This window comes from Anguilla anguilla, chromosome 13 (genome assembly GCF_013347855.1).
Source record: "Anguilla anguilla isolate fAngAng1 chromosome 13, fAngAng1.pri, whole genome shotgun sequence".
NCBI classification, from domain to species: Eukaryota; Metazoa; Chordata; class Actinopteri; order Anguilliformes; family Anguillidae; genus Anguilla; species Anguilla anguilla.
In genome coordinates this window covers 26,528,724-26,549,469 of record NC_049213.1, presented here as the reverse complement: position 1 = coordinate 26,549,469, position 20,746 = coordinate 26,528,724, and the positions used below count along the sequence as shown (strand labels likewise).

At 42.7% G+C, this 20,746-nt stretch overlaps 1 protein-coding gene across 1 annotated transcript in view; it reads right to left on the bottom strand.

Moving 5' to 3' along the window:
• ptprga (protein tyrosine phosphatase receptor type Ga) overlaps positions 1–20,746 on the bottom strand; it is a 200,072-nt gene that overhangs the window by 37,274 nt on the left and 142,052 nt on the right. The window contains exons 6-10 of the mRNA XM_035389363.1: positions 19,719–19,785; positions 14,446–14,603; positions 6,790–6,982; positions 2,189–2,373; positions 105–213 (exon numbers count right to left, since the gene is read on the bottom strand). Of these exons, the coding sequence (XP_035245254.1) occupies positions 105–213; positions 2,189–2,373; positions 6,790–6,982; positions 14,446–14,603; positions 19,719–19,785 (712 nt within the window). The remainder of the gene's footprint in view (positions 1–104; positions 214–2,188; positions 2,374–6,789; positions 6,983–14,445; positions 14,604–19,718; positions 19,786–20,746) is intronic.

Here is a 20,746-nt window from a genome sequence, read left to right as displayed (position 1 = left end):
AGCGATCGAGAGACAGAGAGGAGGGATAATAAAGTAAGGGGGGGGGGGGAGAGAATGGGGGAGGGGGAGAAGGAAAGAGGGCGAGGGAGGGGACAGAGACTCACCCCTGAAGAGCATGCTCTGGCTGAAGTCACTGCGCATGTCGCTGCGGCACACGGCCTGGACCCTGAACAGGTAGAGGACGTCGGGAGACACGGGCGTGATGACGGCCTCCTGGGGGAGAAGTGCAGCGTTAGGGCCCTGCATCTGTTTCACAGCCCCCCGCAGAGGGCTGTCTCTCCTGCCTTCCTTATCGACCACGCCCAGCTGGGATCAGGGGAAAAACGGGGGCCGGGGGGGGGGGGCGGAGCTGAGGCTTTCTCTGTGCCATCGGCGTTGCTATTGCGTGACAGAAATTAGCCGCTCGCAGACACGCAGCCGGCTGCACATCGATCCATGCCACCCTACGGGAGGTGGGAGGTGCCCCTGGGACCGTGCAGGGGATAAAACTCAGAAATCAGATAACTCCGACAGGCTGACCGCCCCCACAGAGGTCAAAGGTCGGAGAGCGGCGGGAGCGAAGAGATCACCCAACCTCTTGCTTTCACACCCTCCGACGCTCTCCTGCAGCTAATTAGCATCTCAGTGCAAGCTCATTTTCCCCATACCGTGTGGTTGGAGGTCACACCAGATTTCAGAGAAGCAGAGGTGCGATATAAGTGATGTGTTGCACAGCACATCGGGAGTAGCAGATGGTACATATCAACCCGGCTTCATTTCTTTGTCATTTTATGAAAATAATATGCATGCATTCACATTATCCAAAATGTGGGTTATTCAATGAAAAACTGGAACACCGCTTTTAATACTACAATACTACAGATTTTACAAGAGCATTTCTGCACAGGCGCCTCATATTCACAGGCTCACTGATGCAAACGGTGCCTTACATTCTGCTGAGAAAATGTTATATTGGCTCTCTCTGGGTTTTACTGGAGTACAAACAGGTGTGACGCATAAAAATGTCTGTCGTTAAGATGTCACCCGCATCTTCACTCGTTTGAATCAGTTACCGAAACGCATCACTTGTCTGTTTTAATGTCTCCTTTTTCCTTGTCTTTTTACGGATGATGCATCTCAAGCCCGATGAATTATCCCTCTGTGGCACCGCCGAGATTCAGTACAATACTAAATGCATGAAGAAATGCTATTATCATAATTTACATCCAGGGAATCCATTCATCGGCGAGGCCTGGAGCACAAGTAAATCTTACATTAAGTAATGGCATTAGTTCTGTGTCTGCTGTCCCCCTCTCTGATTTATGCAAGTTCCATTCGGTTTAATTTCGTTAAGGATCTTTCCAAGAACGGCCAGTTATTACAAGAGGGAGGCTGTGGAACATGGAGGTCTGCGTTGCCTTCCCCATCGATGCGGCGGTGATTTCATAAAGCCTGCCAGTCCCTAATGTGACCCAGATAACAATGCCTTGGGAGGAAATTGAAAATAAAAATGGAAATGAAGTGACAAAAGAAAAAGGGGGAGGGGGGTGGGGGGGTGGGGGGGTGACGAGGAAGAAGAACGCAGCTCCCCACGCAGCGTGGAGGAGAAATGTGATTCCATTACTGATTGCGCGGGAGGCAGGCCCGCGCGCGGGAGGGACAGGGAGGGGAGGTGAGTCGCGGGGAAGCGGCTCCCTGGCCTCCCGGGTCTTCCCCCGAATCTGGAATTATGCACCTCATCAACTCCAGGGCCTCCGTTGAATACATATGCAGGAGGGAACCTTGGGTATTTAAAGTTTCATCTCCCCTTTTAAACAGCGAGGGGCCGGTGTTGCCTCAGACAGATATTATAATGCTAACACCAAGTTTGGGTAGAAAAACTGCCTGCGGTATGAAAGGTCACTTTGCTTCCAAATGAAATGCTTTTACCCCGAGGAGCAGCCAGCCAGCCCTTTCTTCGCGGCTTCACAACCCGTTCCTTCTGAATGTGTTTAGTATCGGAGCAAGGAAACTGCTGATACTCTCAGAAACAGGTGCTCAATGAGTCAACAAGCCTGTTACCAGCAAATGTGTCTGGCAATGCTGCCATCATTGGACCCATTCAGTGCACAACCAGATATAAAAGGGCCTGGACAGTTGTGAGTGGGTCTGAGCGATGGACACCAGAACCAATCAGAGTGTCTGGAACAGTGAGTGGGCAGGGCCTCACCAGTTCCTGGTTGCTGTCTTTGATGAAAGTCTTTTCGTAGGACTCTTCGTTCTTGGTCCAGCTGTAGGAGATCATGAAGTTGATGATGGGAGGATGGTAAATGACGTCAGGCCTGGTCCACCTCACCACCAACGCTGTCCTGTTCAGGGGCTGCACCTTCATGTTGAACGGAGCACTGCTGCATACTGGAGAGGAGAATTATGGGAAAATAAGGAGGCATCACAACTATGATGATAAGGCTTTGCAGCAGCATTGAGGATTCACCAACACCCAAATTCAGAGTGAATTACAGAGTTCATATTTCATGGTTTATACAGATATTTACTGAAAAATAAATAAATAATTAAATAAATAAATAAATACATAAATAAAAATTGGTTTGAAAACCTTGCTCAAGGGCACAAATGCAGTGCCTAACCTGCAAGTGTGTGAAACAACACTCCTCGATATGCAAGCCCAGCTCTTCCCCCACCCCTCCCACCCTTCATTAGTAAGAATATCAAAATATCACAGCACACAAACACTGCTTAAAGCTCCCAGGCTCATCCATAACAAGCAGCAGCAGTGATGGATTCAAAGGCATTCACTCAAATGCTCAGAGACCGCGCATGTAAACAAAGAGAATACCGGCATTATTGCTGCGGACAAGCTCTACGATTCTCGCCCGGAGTGTTTGATCCCGAATAAGGCACCGTGCGGATCGCAAACTGTGGAAAAAATTGATTTTATGTCATAGCACCTGATGCTGACTTATCACAGGGGATAAAATAATGTATTAGCTCATATATTTCTGCCTTTGGGCCTTTCATTAAGCTGTTTTGGTTCATTTCAGCGAGTTGGTATCTGAGCTCCAGTATATTCTCAGGAGACAGCCGTTGCAGTAACGTACACGGACACTAGATGGCCCTGTAACTCCAGGCAAGGGCAGCTTTGCGCTCCAGTTAGCATTACATCATTTCCATACACGGCTGCTTCCAAGCCCTCGGTAATCTCAAAAGCAGAAGGTGTTTAATCATTGAGCATGTCAGTAATGCAAATAAACTGCTGGAATCTTAACCCGGTTTAATTTTACAGGAAGTCAGATTGAAATCCTTTCACCCCTCATAAGCATAAGTCTCTTCCCAGCACCCGAAACAATGGGATGCATCACTTTTCTTGCTACTTTAGTGTCAACTACAACAATGCCAGCATCTCATTTTGTTCTACAGTAGGTCCAGCAATACAAATAACAATTTGAAAAACAGAATAACTACATTAATATTATGGACATTGCTTCTGCATTAAAAATGCTGCGTCTAGCTCCTTCCTCAGCGAATATATATTGATAACGCAGTCTCTGAGATGGAGGGCATGATATGACCTGTGCCCCAATCTCAGAAATAAGGAATGAGCTAGGAGAATGAAGGGACGGAGGAGTGGAGAAAGAAGTAATGAATAAAATAGGGATGGAGAGAGTAAGGGTGGGGGGGAAGGACAGGAATACAGAGGAGGCGCAGTGGCCATAAGAGAAAACGGGTGGGAGACGGAGAAAGTGAAACGGAAGGAGGGACGGCAAGAGAGAGTGCGAGGGAAAGGGAGAGCGAGACGAGGAGTGGGAGAGAGCGGGAAAAAGAGAGAGTGAGCAGGTGCGACAGACGCTGATCATACGGAACAGTCGGCGCCCGGTTTAGGACGTCCCCACTCCCAGCAGGCACGGGCATTTCCTCTGCCCGAGCTCTAAATAAGCTCCTTCCACCCAGCAGCCCCCTCAGCCCCCTCACGGTGATGGATGGGTTGTGGCAACTTTCAGAAAACTACACACGGCCCATTCATTCCCGCCATCGGCTGGCTCTCGCAGCGGGCCCGGCCTGGGGACGCCGCGGCCGCCTGGGAGCCCGGGGACAGAGGCGGTGAGCGATAGAACAGAGCAGGGGTGGGGCTGGGGCTGGGGCTGGGGCTGGGGGGTGGGCTGGGGCTGGGGCTGGGGCTGGGGCTGGGGGGCGGGCGGGCGGCGGCGCGGGGGGGGGTGACACTGAGAGCGCACGTGACCGAGGAGGGCGTAATCCTCCCGCCGTGCGCCGCGGGTTCAGGGGCCGAAGAGCGCCGGGCTCTTCAGAGATGAGGCACTTTGTATTAAAGAGCCGCCGGCCCCAGGCTACCTTAACACAGCGCCACGTTAAAGAGAACAGAGAGGAAGCGGAGGAGAGGGGGCGCGCGTGGGTGAGAGAGAGAGAGAGAGAGAGAGAGAGAGAGAGAGCCACCTGTGCACACTGTTTAGCTGGGGGACGTGCGAGCCTTCTCCCGGAGAATTAAGACCGTTTTAATAGCAGTCCATTTAATCGCCGTGGCGCCCAAACACGCCGTCACACTCTCACAACGACTTCACTGGGCATTGAATAAGAACGGCCTCTTTTTTCTTGTTTCCAATAAACCGGAATTTACTGTGACCACCTTCCAGCTACAATGTCAGCATAGCCTGATAATTTCCATTGTAATACGAATTACGTGTGTAATTTGTTCATTTGTCAAAGCCAGAGGACAATATGTTAATGGGATCAGGAACCTTGCAATAGAGTAATGTTTTGCTCCTTCAAAAGTCCTGAAATCGGGGGGTTTGGTAGACTATTTACTGCCCGTGAAAAAACGTGTCCCTGCTACTATAACTGTGGAAAGTCCAGGCTTAATTTAGGATATGGCTCAGGCAGGCAAATCATAATTACGGCTATTAAAAGCCATAATGACAATAATCATAAGGCGCTATGCATGCCCATAGGTAACTTTTGTTCTGGAATGCTTCCCCTTGTGTGGAACGAGCCCAAGGCACGGCAACCTAATGTTTTGTATTGTAGGCTTCAATTAATCTGGGGACAGACTGCAATCCCTCTAAGCAACTCCTGCCACCCACAGGCCACGCCCACGCCCACTCGCTGGCTCCTCACCCCCCACTTCTGCCGGCTTTGTTTTTCAAACAGTTCTGTAACCATATCAGTTATGGTCTAATCCACACCAGCAAATGCCACAAAAGCAATTTCACCCCGCCGGCTTCATTTATATTGGCCTATTTTTAGAAGGAATATTAATGATTACACCCTTTGCTCTCAATTTACGTTGATCCTGCTTCATCACTGTTCGGGGGGGGGGGGGGGAGGCTTGGAACATTGTCTATGTACTGTATCTACCAATCAATTCTTTTAGCTAAAATTAAAACTATCATTCAATGTACAGAAAAACATGATCTCATCAGCATTTTATTTTGGCTCACTCGGTTAACACAGGGTGGCTGGTATTAATTCTAATGGCGAGGGGGAGATCTCCTGCAGGACTTCATTACCCACGTCACACTGATTGTTTAGATTTGGCTTCTATTATTCGGTCAACCTTTGAGACCAGAGCAACAATAATTGTAATTTATGATCTGAGAGGCCTGGGCAAAGGCAGTCATCGGTTATGCCTTTTTGTCTTTTTCCCCCCCTTTTCTCTCAAGGTTACAGGGGGTGAGCTGAGAGCAGAGCGCAATTAATTCCTGCGGAGTGGGTAACGGTATGTAAAAGCAGCCTTGCCTTTTCCAGCAGGGCTTTCTTACACAAAGGCGCACGCGCTTGATTTGATGGAATTGTATCATTTGTCAAGTGTGACGCTGGAGCGTTGCATAAGCAGGCCTGCGAGCAGAGCGCGGCTTTCCGGTGTCGCTATGGTGATTCCAGCGGCGTTCGCGTTCGCCGCCCCGCTGAAATGGGCGACGGCAGCGGCGGATCTCTCGTCTGCGCCCGACGTGTTTTTGAACGGTGAATGAAACGGCGATGCTGTCAACACTGGTGCAGAGATTCGTCCCGTAATGATGACATCACCGGACGCAAAGCCGAGGTGTGCGGAGGGGTAGGCGGAGGTGTGAGAGGGGTGCGTGGAGTGAGGAGGTATGACAAGCTGTCCCTGAAAGCCTGTCATTATGGCGCCTGTCTCCAGCTTGTTATTTTCCCGCTCATCCATCCCATACGCCTGCCTACCTGACAGTCCCTCTCACAGGAAATGTGCCTCCAGCTTTTCACGGGCATCCCTTGCACTCCCCCTTTATCACATTTCATTTTTAATTTTCAATTTGTTCTTTGTACTGTGCAAAGGCTACACTCAAAAGCACAGCACACCATGCGGTCTTCATGAGAGGCACAGCATGACATTTCAACACACACAGTGCGGATTGACATAGAGTACAGGATTACACAGTGTATACAGTATTTAAATGCGTAGAGTATACACAGTGTGATAACAGTATATGCAGCGTGGGATAACACAGTGTATACGCAGTGTCAAGGTACAGAGTATACACGGTGAGGAATGACGTGTTATCGTCCCTATCAACAGTGACTCATTTTGTTTAGCAGACATTGAGGCTTGTTAGAATGCCTTCATTTAGCTCATGTTTTACAATAATACTGCCCCCACCGAGATCAACGCAAACAATCTTCTAGACACATGTCTGTCTCTGTGATTGACACTCCCTACTGCAGCCCACACCGATACTCCAGGGCCCAACAGCCCGTCCATGCATCCACTGCTAAGACCGACAAAAGGCACAGATATGCTTAGAACTTCTCAGAGGGAATAGACAGGTATGTGAAAGGCACCTTTGGATGACTCCGTGCCGTAGGGATTCCCCAGGCTATCGGTGAAATCTGGGATCCAGGCGTCCTTGACGGCGGATTTGAAGACCACCCTGTCGTCCAGGCTCTGCTGCGGGCGGAAGTTGTTTCTGAGGTACTCCACCGATTTGACGTGGTCCTGCTGCTCTGTGGTGAAGATGGAGTAGAAGGCCTCCAGCTGAGGGGAGAAGGAGAGAGAGCCACGCCCATGTCAGGAAGCCAGAGGAACAGGAAGTCCCCACACAACTACTATACCTGTACCGTACCCAGCAATCCTCCTAAGAAGAGGAAGAGAGGCTGCACCACTATCTACCTATCTATCTATCTATCTATCTATCTATCTACAGTACCAGTCTATCTATTGTCAAACAGAGAATACTGGACCAAACAATATGAACAAAACATGACATGAGATTTAATGGAGTAAATACGTGAATATATAAGTGTACCTGCAATGACCTGCCGTGGATAAATCACAGTGATCCAAATCCAAACTAATCAGAATGTGCACAAGGGCAATACAAAAACAAGAACAGCTGTTTTGCACTCCATCACAGAAATGAGCTATCTGAAGGTCTGAATACAAAAAATACAAGCCTTCCATGACCATGGTTGTACTCTCCACATTTTTGTAGAAAAATGAATAGAAAAACTGGATGAGGGCAAACAACAATGAAGACAATGCAGAGCTGATGGCAACAAATGTCCCCAAATGTAAGTTCAGGAGTGTTTCATGAATATCTGTATTGTCAGAATTTGTATTGCCCACAGATGAAAGAATAACTTAACTGGAAAAAAAAACTGGATGACAACAAACTTAATTGAAAAACAAATATATAGATAGGTGTGGTGAAAAGTGCCCACAGCAAAATGAGTTGTCTGAGAGTGTTTTTCCTTTGTTGTTTGTGTTTGAGACCAGATGAGCAGTTTGCATGGTTACTGGTGAAAACACTTCACTGTCCATTTCTGCAGGCTGCAGAGCTGGCTTATTGAGGACACTCAAAGTTGTAATAGTTTCACAGGTCCTCCGGTGAGCGTGTGCGCGTGCATGCGTGTGCGTGTGTGTGTGGGTGCGTGCGGTCGTGCGTGTGTCCACATGTATGTGTATTGTCTTTCTGATAGCGGGGACAGACTCAGCTTGCTGAAACACTACTGCAGGCCGTGGACACTATCTCCAGCTGAATGTCCAATGTTGTGCTAGGGAGCCACTCTTCTAGAAGTGTGAACAACAGCTTGTGTTTTTTTATGTATTTCTTTATTTATTTTTTACCTGTTATCAATTTAAATTCATGTAAATTCATGTTTTTATGAATTTACCAAAATTTCACCCGTCTCCCATCATGCTACTTCTGCATTCTGTATGTGTGATTCATATTCTGTTTAGTATGTGTGTTCTGATTTGGTCAGAAGCTAGGATGTATGACAAGACAGCAACACTGTCCCTTATCCTAAAAAATACCACACTGGGAGGAACATACGTATAAAGATGCGCCCAGATGTTGCTGGTCATCAATACTCCTGTAACCATGCACACACTTTAATATAAAGGCATTTCTAAAAACATATTTTCATTGCACTCCTATAAATAGTGACTGTGTGTCATCTTTCAAGTGCCATGGCAACCTTATAACTAAACAGTGCTCATCTTTTTTTTAAACTCTTGTTTGTTCTTGGATCAGCATTTGACTCAAGCTTAATCATATTTTTGCTTTGGATTCAGTGCATCAGACACTACCTTAGTGTATTATTTATATCCTAAGCATATGCAATGAGATCCATTTGTTCAATATATTCAGGTAATGTACTGTTGCATCACCTTATTACAAGACATACACCTTGACTCAATCAAAAATTTACCTTTGATTTAAAAAGAAATTGAAGTGTTCATCCCTGTAGTTCACAAACACAATTACACGAACTATCAATTGAATATAATCATGAGTTTTCAGGACAAATCTTGATTTAAAATCAAGGCCAAAATCCTGCAAGTCGCTCTGAGGAATTGCCACTTGTGCAGCCTGGCACCACACAAGTAATTTTAGAATTTTTAAAGAAACAAATTTGTAAAAGAAAAGAGCAGCTACTCTCAGAGATGTCAGCACCAGGTAACCACTTCTTCAAAAGGCTGAATTTTTAATGAGACTGAAAAGCTCCAGCATACGAGAACCATGAGATTTGGGTGAATTCATGGGTACAGCTGGACACTTTGCAGAAGACCTACGGGTTAAACACCTTGCTTAATGTCCCATGGCAATGCCCCATCTGGGATTAGAACCCATTAACACCTGGATAAAGAACTATGCATACTCTTTCCCAATATTCAATTGAACATTAAACATAAAAACTATCAACATTGCCTCAAACAAGCCTGTCCAATGTCTGCCAATGTTTTATCAACAGTGAATTTCAATCATGGTGTGGGGTTTAAAAAAAAGAAATAAATAAAATCTAAATCAGAACCAAATGTGTTAGTCCCCTCCAGGGTAAACGCCTCCACCACCCCCATTAAAAATATAATGCTTATTCTAAGTGAAATCTTTCTCGATGTGAATAAGGGAATTCTCTCTTTGTGTTATATGCACAGGATGTTCAGTGCTTCAGTGTTTTAACGAAAAACAGAAAGCAAACAAAAGAACAGACTAACGCATACAATTTGGTGGGAGATGTCAGAACGTTCCAGGTGTTACAAATGGAACCATTTTCAGCTGGTTGTCATGGCAGAGTAGATGAACATCGATCTACTCTAAAAGCCCCCCGAAAGCTATGTCTGTCACTATCAATGACCTACTTCCTAGACTGATCAAGAACAAAAGCCTGAACTGAGGGAGAGGGAGGGAGGGAGGGAGGGAGAGAGAGGGGGAGAGAGAGAGAGAGAGAGTGAGAGAGAGAGAGAGAGAGAGAGAGAGAGAGAGAGAGATTCACATTTTGGTTAACCTCAAACTCATTCGCATGTCTGGAAGTCTTCATTTCCGCATGCAGATTAATGAGATGTTCAAAATCACTAACATAAAGCTATCTTACACACTCTCTGGTGGGGACGTGGGATCATTTCATTGGAGTGCCACCTCCAGTGGGAAATTCATATTTTGCCGAACCACAAAAAATACAAATGCCTGTGCGTCTTCTCTGCTAATGTAGCATCGATAAATATTATTTAAAAGACTGAATATATTACTTGCCTTTTTCATATATTGATTCTTAAGATTTTGTGAATTTATTTAGACTTAAACATGTCGCTTTGATGGAAAATGGCTGTTAAAACTTGGTTAGACTGAAACAACAGGCACCACAGGCCACAATTTCCTGTCAGACTAGAAATAAAACATCTTTGTTGAGGGATGATACCATCCTGAATGCAAATAACAGACTCGATACAAGGAGTGTGGAATATTCTATACATATCTAATAAAAGCAACATACAGAAATTGGAATTAGAATACTTGCAGCTACAATACCACTGAGGTAATAAGGTCATTATTATGTAAAGAAGTTTAATGAATGTCTAATGGACAAGATATAGAAGGTAGGTGGAGATCATTTCAAATGTAAAAGTAATATGAAAATTGTAATTTGGAAAAGAAAAAAAACATTAACAGGAAACACAGTAACCTTGATCCCAACTAACAATTTATTTAACAGTTTCCACAAGGTATTATTTAGGGTAAATATCACAATGAACAGGACACAGATACTCGCAGAATGTTATTCGATATTGCTGCCAATTTAAAAAGGAATTGAATTGGGCACGGTCATCCATATAAATATTGTATAGAAACTTGGTTCATCCAAAATTAATCTTTCACTTCAATACTTATATTTAAAGGTTCTTCTATTATTTAAAGTTGCATTATTTGTATCAATTGTCAGCCTAGTATTTACTATTTAATTATTGTTAATTACTATTTCATTAATGTTAGATTGTCTTTCTAAAATATTTTTCCACAACTAAATGATAATTATCAAAGGATCAGCTACAAGTACCATGTTATCAGTGTATACATGTTGTCTGTGCAAGGTTTTGGACAATAGTGCCATCAGGTTACAACAAATGGAATGTTATCCAGTGTTCTTGAAGCCTTTCATGTTAGCTAGGATTCTTGATACTTTTTTTTTTAAACTCAATAGGAAACAGAAAAAAATGTATGTACAAAAAAAGTGCCGATTTCGTTGTTGCAAATCTAATAAATAAACTAGAAGATGGCACTCATACTGTACCTCCACCATACTATGCATTTGTCAAATGCCAGTTCCACATATGCAATATTCAACAAAAGGTAATAATTTCTTCCATGCCCTTCAGGAGATGCATTCATTTTCATCACTGCATCTCAAATCAGGCATGAAATATACCATGTTAATTTCTAGCTACTCTTAAACAATTTTGTCTGTTATGGCAATACCACGTGGCCAATTAGCACTATACTTGTATTTGTTCAGTGGTTGGAAATTAGCTCCCCAGCACCCCCATTTTGTTTGATTGGGACAATAATATAGGGTTTGCCTCTCAGACAGGCATACAAGGTTTCATGTGAATCCGTCTGAAAGTTGTATGCCTTTTTGTGAAAGCCACGCCTACTGCCATGCCCCCTTTGGCCAATCATCATGAAAGCTTATTCAGTTTCATGCAACTTGTTCATAACATTTGGTGACATCTGGCTAACACACAGACAAACGGACAGACAGAATGACCGTTGGAGGAGGTAATAAATAAATAAATAAATAAATAAAAGCTTCAAGATCCACCATGAACCATGGATTTTTCAGCAAGGGCAATTTTTGTGAACGTGAATCAATCCAAGTCCAAGTCAGAGTCTCTGAATCAACATCCTCAAGAGACTTTGTGGCCTTTGCCCTTGTGACTATAAAACTGACAGTGTTCTGGGGACAAGCAAGGACAATATTAGTGTCAGGTTTGATCCACAAGTCTGACATACTGTATGTTATTCCATCAGAGACTATTACGAACAGATGGCCAACAGGATGGAAAGGCACATGAATACAGCAGCACTCTGAACAACTTGTAGGCCATTACAAAGCACTGCCTTATCAATCAATTATAAAGGACAAATCATGCCTATGAATTAACAGCCAGTACTTTTCATAATGATAACCCAGTCTGAATATTTTCTATATCTGTCCTGATAATAGTCTTGTTCAGGTAATTTCAGAAGAATGAGATCAGTATTTATAGCAGCTAACTTGGGGGTGATCGGTTTAATAGTTCAGAATGAACAAACAGGCCATTTTCCAACAATTTCAAAAAAGAATTCTTCTCCTGTTGGGGTATGGGAACACACATATTTAGAGGTCATGTAGTCAGCAAGGTTTCTCTCTTCAATCTGCATTTTCAACATTATTCAGGCATGTACTGTTCAATCACTGTCACCACAATGAAATCTACAGATTCATTACACAGATAGAAAAACAAGCACCTTACATATCAACACATCCTCAAAAAGAAACTAAAAGAGAGCCCACCGGTTTTTCATCAGATATGTAATTTCGGATTGCAGAAGCCAAGCTTTAATTACAGCAAAGGTACGCATTTGTCTCAGGAGCACACTGCAGAAGGCGAGAAGCGTGTTTAATTGCTTACTCATTTCCTGAGAAATGATCTGAGTGTCCGCAGCATTCGGCCCTGCTCATCAGGTGAGCTATCAAAATGTGCACTGACCGCACTTATCTGGTGCAATGCAGAAATCGTGATTTTATAAAAAGGAAAAAAAGAGAGACTATTTTGAGAGCTGCAGAGAAATAGCTCTGGACAGCATGTGCTATGGATTTTTAAATTGTGTTTGTGTCCCCGATATCACGCTGGGATGAGATCAGGTAATGATTTCTTGTAACCTAAATTATGACATGATGACGAGATACACTCCAATTTTTTCTGCAACCTGAATTATGTTATCAAGACCAGATTTCCTGAAACCTCATTTAAGGGAAGAGGAGTTTGTGCATGCTAAATGAAGAGATTAGAAATGAAATTTCCTGTGTGCTGAATTTCCACTATTATTTACGGTGACGGTGAGGATGACATTTGATCAGTATGCTCTGTGACACCGGGGTAAACTGACAGCATTGTGTCAGATTAATTTTAGCACCTTGAGGAATACATTCTGTTAATTCAAATATACAGCTTTGCTTATGAAATATGAATTCAGTCAGTTCAGATATACATCTCTGAAGCAGGGTCAAGACAAAAAAATACACCATGTGCAAAAACCCATTTAAATATAAAGGGAAATGCCCTCTCCGTATAAATTTGCATATAAAAGAGTGACTAAACCCAAGCATTGAAGGAAACGCAGAGAAAATGCTAATGGCTGATTTGCCATCGAATGCAGACTGGCGGTGGATTCTAAGGATCACACCTTCCTGGAAGCTCTCTCCTTGCTTCAGTGCAGAAATATGAAATTCGGTGTAATAAAAGCTAGGTGACACGGCATGCCACAGCGCCATCTCTCACCCACCTCGCCCAAAAAATAAAAAAATAAAAATAAAAACAAAATCAGTAATGTGCATGTGGCCCCCTCCCGATGAAACCTGAGTCAACGCATTCAGGCATATTATAAAATTAACTTCACCACATTTTGAACCCTATGGAAAAGAAAATGGTGCCCTCTAAGGCTGTCAAAAGTGCCATGAAATTGAGTTTGAATATTAGCTTCTGTAATTAGTTAGAATTCGAATATATTCAAATATCATTTGCCAATAATTCACAAAAATAAGCCGCTTATTGTCGGGCGCAATATGCACGTGACGCTCCCTCTAAACTGGCCTACGCGTTATTTTCCATGAGCGAGCAGTAGAATAGAGGACATCAGTGAACTTCAATACTAGGTTACTACATCTGGGGCCTTGTTTACAAAACATATTTTAGATCAACTGTGTGGCGCGTGCATAGAAAATCACGTCAAAGTAGTAATTTAAAAAATTTCAACATGACTCGATTTGACCGTGGAAACAGTCGTCGCTCTACGTCAGGTCTTCACTTGACGTATGCACGCAAGTTCATTTTATAAATGAGCCCCCTGCAGTTTCTATAACCTAATTCGCAAATGAATAAAGCACTTTCACGTGGATGTAATTTGCCACACATCGGAATTTATTAATCATCGGGAAATGATTGTCTATAGGAAATCCCTGTTTAGGGGGTCCAGGGCAGAACGTCTTTTGTTGACAGAAGAAGTAACGTTAGCACAGGAAATGCGTGCATGAACATGATTCGCCACATGAAATTAAAGCCTGCATGTTAATTACAATACGCGGGATCCAAAACTAATATTCGAATGCTCAAATTTAGGTTCGAACTTTAAAAAAAGAAAGATTTTCAAATAGTTTTCGAAATTTGAATATTTTTTGACAGCCCTAGTGCCCTCATGACCTGATAACCCTATATGCTATGCTGTCTAGCATGATTCATCATTTTAGCCTTGCTGTTTACTGCAATTACAGTACATCAACCCTCATGAATAAGCCATATGAACAGCCATTTCAATATTATATTTAATACACTAAGATTTAAAAAAATAACAATTGACCTCGAGTCAGTGATTTAATAGATAGATTATAGGTAGAGGATGTTAGTTTAGGCAATTTACTTTAGACAGTGGGTCAAGTGTCTGGGTGGGCCAGGCTCACCTGTTGGTAAGACAGGTACACAGGTCGGTGGAAGATAATCCACTCCACAATCTTGCTGCAGGGGGGGGTGGTGAGGGAGCCGGTGTAGCGGTAGTAGCTTCCCAGAGATGATGGCAGCAGGTCTCTCAGAATGAAGGGCTCCAGGAATGTTTCCTTTTCTGCACGGGTAAGAACAACACATAGAAAGTCAGTGTGCCTAGTGCTGCTGTCTCTACGGTCACTTAATCCCTATGAGTGGCTACAGAGCACTGGCATCCATCCTCCAACAGATCTAACAAACGGACCATTCCGTCAACCGCTGAATTGATTTCTATAATATTTCATCATTTGCATGATCCGATTTCCAAGAAAAAAGTGAGAATAAAAAAACAGAACAGATTCCAAGTAAAAACCACTGATGCATTCTTTCAAAATGAAACTTAATGGTGTATTCTGTGGGACAAGATAAAATCATAATAAAAAATGCTTAGCACAAGAAAAGCCTCATCGGATTTCAGATCAAGAGGACCATAGAAATATCCTGACAAAAAATGAAAATATGAAAAGGGTTGTAGTCACAGGACATCTTTGCATTTAACACCACATAGATGCAATTTCATCCCTCTAAAAATAATCAGTCAGAGCTGTGATTGGGGAAACAGTGCAGAATTCAATGGTGAAACACCGGAGCACTCAGAACTCATTGGGCTGATTACCACACATTCATTTTCTCTACACTTAATTCGCAAGAAATACAGCACTGCGCATGTGAAATACTAATAATGCAAGGCAAAGCATGGGCACTATGAATATCTTCACAAGAAAATGAAATACAATAATTGACAAAATACATTTTACCCCAAAGCTATATGTAACGTAATTTCAGGCCTACCACCGGAGTAAGTATATTAATAATTGCATTAAACGTGATGCTGTTTATGTGCAATTTTTACCCTACCGAACAGAATCGCACAATTAATTTCCAACCCTGTCAATATTCATTAGTTCTGCCATTACTCGAACTCCTGACAGGGTTGATTGTTGTTGTCGTGCGCACAGAAGCCAAGGTGTTACATGACTGTTAATGAGTTAATTGTCTCGCACCTGTTTACAGAGCTCATATCCTGTACAGGTGTGCCTGACGCGTGTGAACGCTGTTCTCCAGGGAGGCTGAGGAGAGGTGTGGCACAAGTCAGATGCATTGCTGTGTATTTGTGTTCTCTCAGTATCGACTTGCATATTCATTTTATGAATTGTGTGTAATTTTTGTTCTCTCTCTTACAATGAGTTTTTTTTCCATTTGTAAATGTAAATTGCTCTCTAAAGTTTTAAACACTTTTCAGGAACAGAATGAGAGCTTTGTCAGATAACACATAAATTATCATTCATAATTTATCATAGCCAATGGGCACAGTAGATCATGAAAGTTTCAGTTATGACAGGCATTTATTCACATATATTGGCCAGACTATAAGAAATACTGTGATTCAAATGTACCGTTTTTTATCATGAGGGGGAAAAAAAACATCATATAACTAATGCTGCATTTTACAGTACATTTAGAATATATATATGAGATACTTTTCCAGTTATTGTATTTTTCATGAATTTCATGTATCAGCAATCATCAAAACAAAATCAATGATTGCTACAAGACCTGTACAGCTTTTGAACAATAAACAATACAAACAGTGAGTGTGTATGTGGAGGGGAGTATCCAGTGTGGACAGATTCCTTTTATGAAGTGATAAATTAAAACCTATCCAGATGGCTGCTTCTACTGACCCGCCTGCCGATAATTCCCTTAATGGACCTTATCCTTTTGGCTGCCCAAACTCAGAGTGTGGGTGCATCAGTCTGGCACACACCTGAGAGAGGCCTACCGGTCTGAGTATACGAGAGGCCATCATTCTGAAGACACTGAACATACGCCACCTGGATCGCCTCCTTAACACCCGCATGATGGATGATAGCACGTTAATGATCGCCGCTTTGCATTTACCACCTGTACTGATGCCACCACGGACAATGTTCACTGCACAACCAAGAACACCTGGAGCCTCCAGAATTAACACCATTTTCCACAGCAATTAAAATGTACAGCAATGGAGAGAGAAACGTGTTGGCAATACAGTAGCATAGATAATACATGTAGGCGGCTAAGATTACATCAGCTGACTTTTATGATTTTTTTTTTTTAAGTTTGGCCACGCATGACAACGCTATAATAATGCAGTATGTTAATTTTCTTTATGGTTGGTTGATCATGCAAAACTATCAAAGGAATACATGAACTAACGTGTATGTATGCATCGATGCTTAGTCCATAAGTCTAATACACTGTGATGTTTATTAAAACTTCAAGTACTGTATATGTGCAACAGACAGTCCTGGTAGGTTGTAATATCAATTATTAATAGTAAATTTATCTTCTGGATGGGGTCACGCATTGTACATGTACATTTGAATAAGCTGAGCTAAAACCAGATCACTACATCTGTCTACATCTTAAAAAGCTCTAAAGCGAGCAGACATGAACAGTTACGGCAGTATCTTGCTGTGCTGTGTTACTTAATATATGACTTTGCACTCAGACTGTGTCCCTGCTTCAGTGTATGATTAATATTTAAGTGTGAGTAACATTAAGTAGTGAATGGATGATTACATGAGCAGATCAACTGTCCTTACACACCAGCAGCATGGTTCAGCAGCATTCTGTGTTTAAACACTTACACCTTACACCTTCCTTCTTTCCCAGTGCCTGCCAGCAGAGAGAATATGTCTGTGTGTTTTAAATGTATCTATTTATTTCTCTTTGCATATTATTATCCTTAAAATGATCTCAAGGCTACAATTTTTCACACCCGTCTTTCACATCAACTGCTCCACTCCATGCACCGGAGAGCTGAGCAGTCATTACAAAACTGAGGTGTTCATCTAAGCCTGTCAACAGCCTTTAAGCCTACAGCCTGAGGAAGCTAGCTCTGCTCGATTTAGCTACATTACTGCCAGCAGCACAGCGCGGCTCAGAACACACACACACGCACACGCACACGCACACGCACACGCACACACACAATACACTTCTGAAAAGAATATGCAAACAACCTTAATTTTATTAACAGTCTCACTGAGGGTTATATTACCATACACAGAAGAGAATATATGAGAATATAAAACAAGCATTTGTTCTTAGAAACAGATACATTTTTAACAGGGTACAGTGAGGTCCAAATAACACTATTCCAAAAGGTGATGTACAGAGATTGCATGGTGTTGAAGACTGCAAAGTATGCTAGTCTAAGGGAATTTGCTAGACAAAGGTTTCATAAAAGGCATGAGATACAAAGACAGTGATGTCAGTCTGGGGCTTCAGATCTCCCCGAAAGCCCAAAATCGTCAAGACAAATGAAGTTTTTACTACCTCACAAACCCCTCTTATATTTTCAGCATGAACGAGGGCAAAACTGATAACAGAGAATCTATTATAATTCACCAGCACACATACATGACTTGGTTTCTAAGCTGAGAACAAAAGACAGGGCTACAGTCCATGGCCATTTAAGCAGTGAAGTCACATTACATACCATAAGATACAAGTCATTCCTTATTTTACACAAGCGTGTGCACACACACACACATACACACGCACACATGTACACACACACAAATACACACACACACACACACACACACATACACACATACACACGTACACACACAAATACACACACACACACACACATACACAAACACATGCAGAGAGGCAGACACACACAAACACACAAATCTGCATGAAATATGCCTGAATGCGGATGTATTTTAGAGAGCATGCAGTGTGTGTACGTATTGCCTATGCTTTCCTTGTGCTCTCAAAGTCAGATGAGTTCCAAGCCACATCCCAACAGAACACCAGACTGGATTTCCAAAACTCAATCAGATATTTCAGATTGATCTGGATTATGAACTGGAATTTGAGATACCATTTGTGATCCAAATAATTCTGATCTGGAGTTTACTTCAAAAATACAATTAGACTTTCAATCACATGCTGCTTTAAATAAATAAATTAATAAATTAATAAAATGGAGATCAAAATTACTCTGGCCTAAAATATCAGAAAGTTTGAATTAAACAAGAAAGACAAAGCATCACATCAGATTTGTTGGAACTAATACAGATCCACAGTTTGCGCACCCAGTGACTCACTCCTGCTTTGGTACTGATAAAAGGTTTAAAAGGCTGGTAACTGATAAAGACAGCAGGGAGATTCTGCATTCAGTAGATTGTTTTATGCTTTTGTCCATTTCAAAGGGCAGGACTTACATCTATTTTTGACTCCCTCAGGGTGCCGCCAAATTTTAAATGTATTACATTTACACAAAAAAACAACAGACCAGATTCACACACAGCATAGAGTACATCTAACAGCAGCTTCCTATCAATTTCCATAACAATGAATGAGTTCTGAAAGATGAAGGACACAGTGGCATTGACTGATTTATGCCACCTACAATGCAATATGCCATGCCACAAACCTAAGCAAAATCTAGAACGATGACCTCCTCACCACAACCACGACAATGAGAGACATACATCAAGCATACCCACCGCACGTGTGTTAACACTGGTTCAATTAAATGTCAAAATTAGACCTCCTTCAATTACACTTGTTAATTGGGACATATCTGCATTGGAGAAAGGAAGCTCTAAGGCTCGTCATGGAAACTTCACATTACGCCGTTAGTGTGGAATTCTTTCTGTGGTAATTTGACGTTGCGGCTACAGTATATCCAGGCAAGTAATTCAAGCACAAATGGTGTCTTGAAGGAAGTCGTCTGTTTATGTCTGTTACTGCATATCTTGTAGTGGACACAGTAAAATAACCAGTGTTGTCAGTGGTTTCTACATTTACTTTACTTTGGTTTAAATACTAAATTGTGTTTGTTTAGACGTAATAAATATGGGTAGTCAGAGGTTACCCAAACATTATTTTACCCCCGTCAACAAGCCTTGAAAAAAATGTTATTTTAGTCATTTAGTTTTACGAACAGGATAAACGCATCTAGCACCATCCGTATTGGTACGGATAAAATTTATATTTTACACACAAACACTAAAATATTCACATTTTTATCACATATCAATATTATCAAAGCATACTTTTTTCCTCTTTTATATATACTTACACACACGTACTTGATGTATGTAACTGGGTAGCTTGCTGGACTCCAGTGTACAGGATTTAATGCCACGCCTAGAGGTGAACGGTAAGCATGCGGAGAAGGACTCACCATGATGGACCACGCCCTTCAGTCCATGAATGATGGGGTCCACGGCCGGGTTGTCCTTCACCCCGACCTGCGGAGGAACAAGAGACTGCACCTCAGATCTGGCCTCTACGCCCAGCGGCGGCGGATCGCTCTCGTCTCACACGACCATCTCCGAGTCGGAACACGCGCCCCGCCCAAGGGGACGGCGGGCAGAAGCCACCCGCTCACCAGACACCCCAGCAAACCGCAACGGGCCTCAACTGTACCGCAGAGGCCAGTCAAAAGCCCCTCTGCGTCCTTTTGAGTGCGTACTGATGTCAAAGCAGCAGAGGAACAGGGATTCTTGCTGTGTGCGTACTCTTTATTATTCATAGTCTTGTTTTTCAAGACGTGCACGAGACATAAACTGTTGATAGGAGGCTGAGTTTCGGAATTTAACTATGCATGCAGTTACACGCTCGTGTCAGAAACGGCCATGCTTTATTCATCAAGCGGTTTTTCAGGAGGGATTGAGAGCAGCACATATGCTCGTATTATGTGGTGATTACTACATCCTAGCTCCAGTGGTGTTCAGTACCGTGGCTGGGGCGGGGAATGGGGACAGACATGATCATTGGCAATTCTGTTACAGCTCTGGACTTGGGATTAAAAATAAATACATAAATAAATCAATAAATCACTCCATGCAACAGCTCTGTAAATAATGGTGTGAGTTAAAGGAAGAGAAGGAAAAAGGCACTGTGGTGGGGAGTAGATTTGTGCATGTTGGGCTTTCACCAGTACACACATGAGAGGGAAAAAAACACTTGATGATCATAAGCCTTTCATTCCAAGGCAAAATTAGAAAGAGTTATTTTTTATTATGATTATTTTTTAATGGGGGGGAGGATGGTTGGCAACAGCAGGAGGGATTGTTTGCAATGGCATGCAGATATTGCCATTCTCTAGCGAGGGAAACAGTGCTATAGATTATTTTGAAAAACAGCCTGTTGTTGGGGGTTCACACAGGGATCACACACTCACACACACACACACACACACACACACAT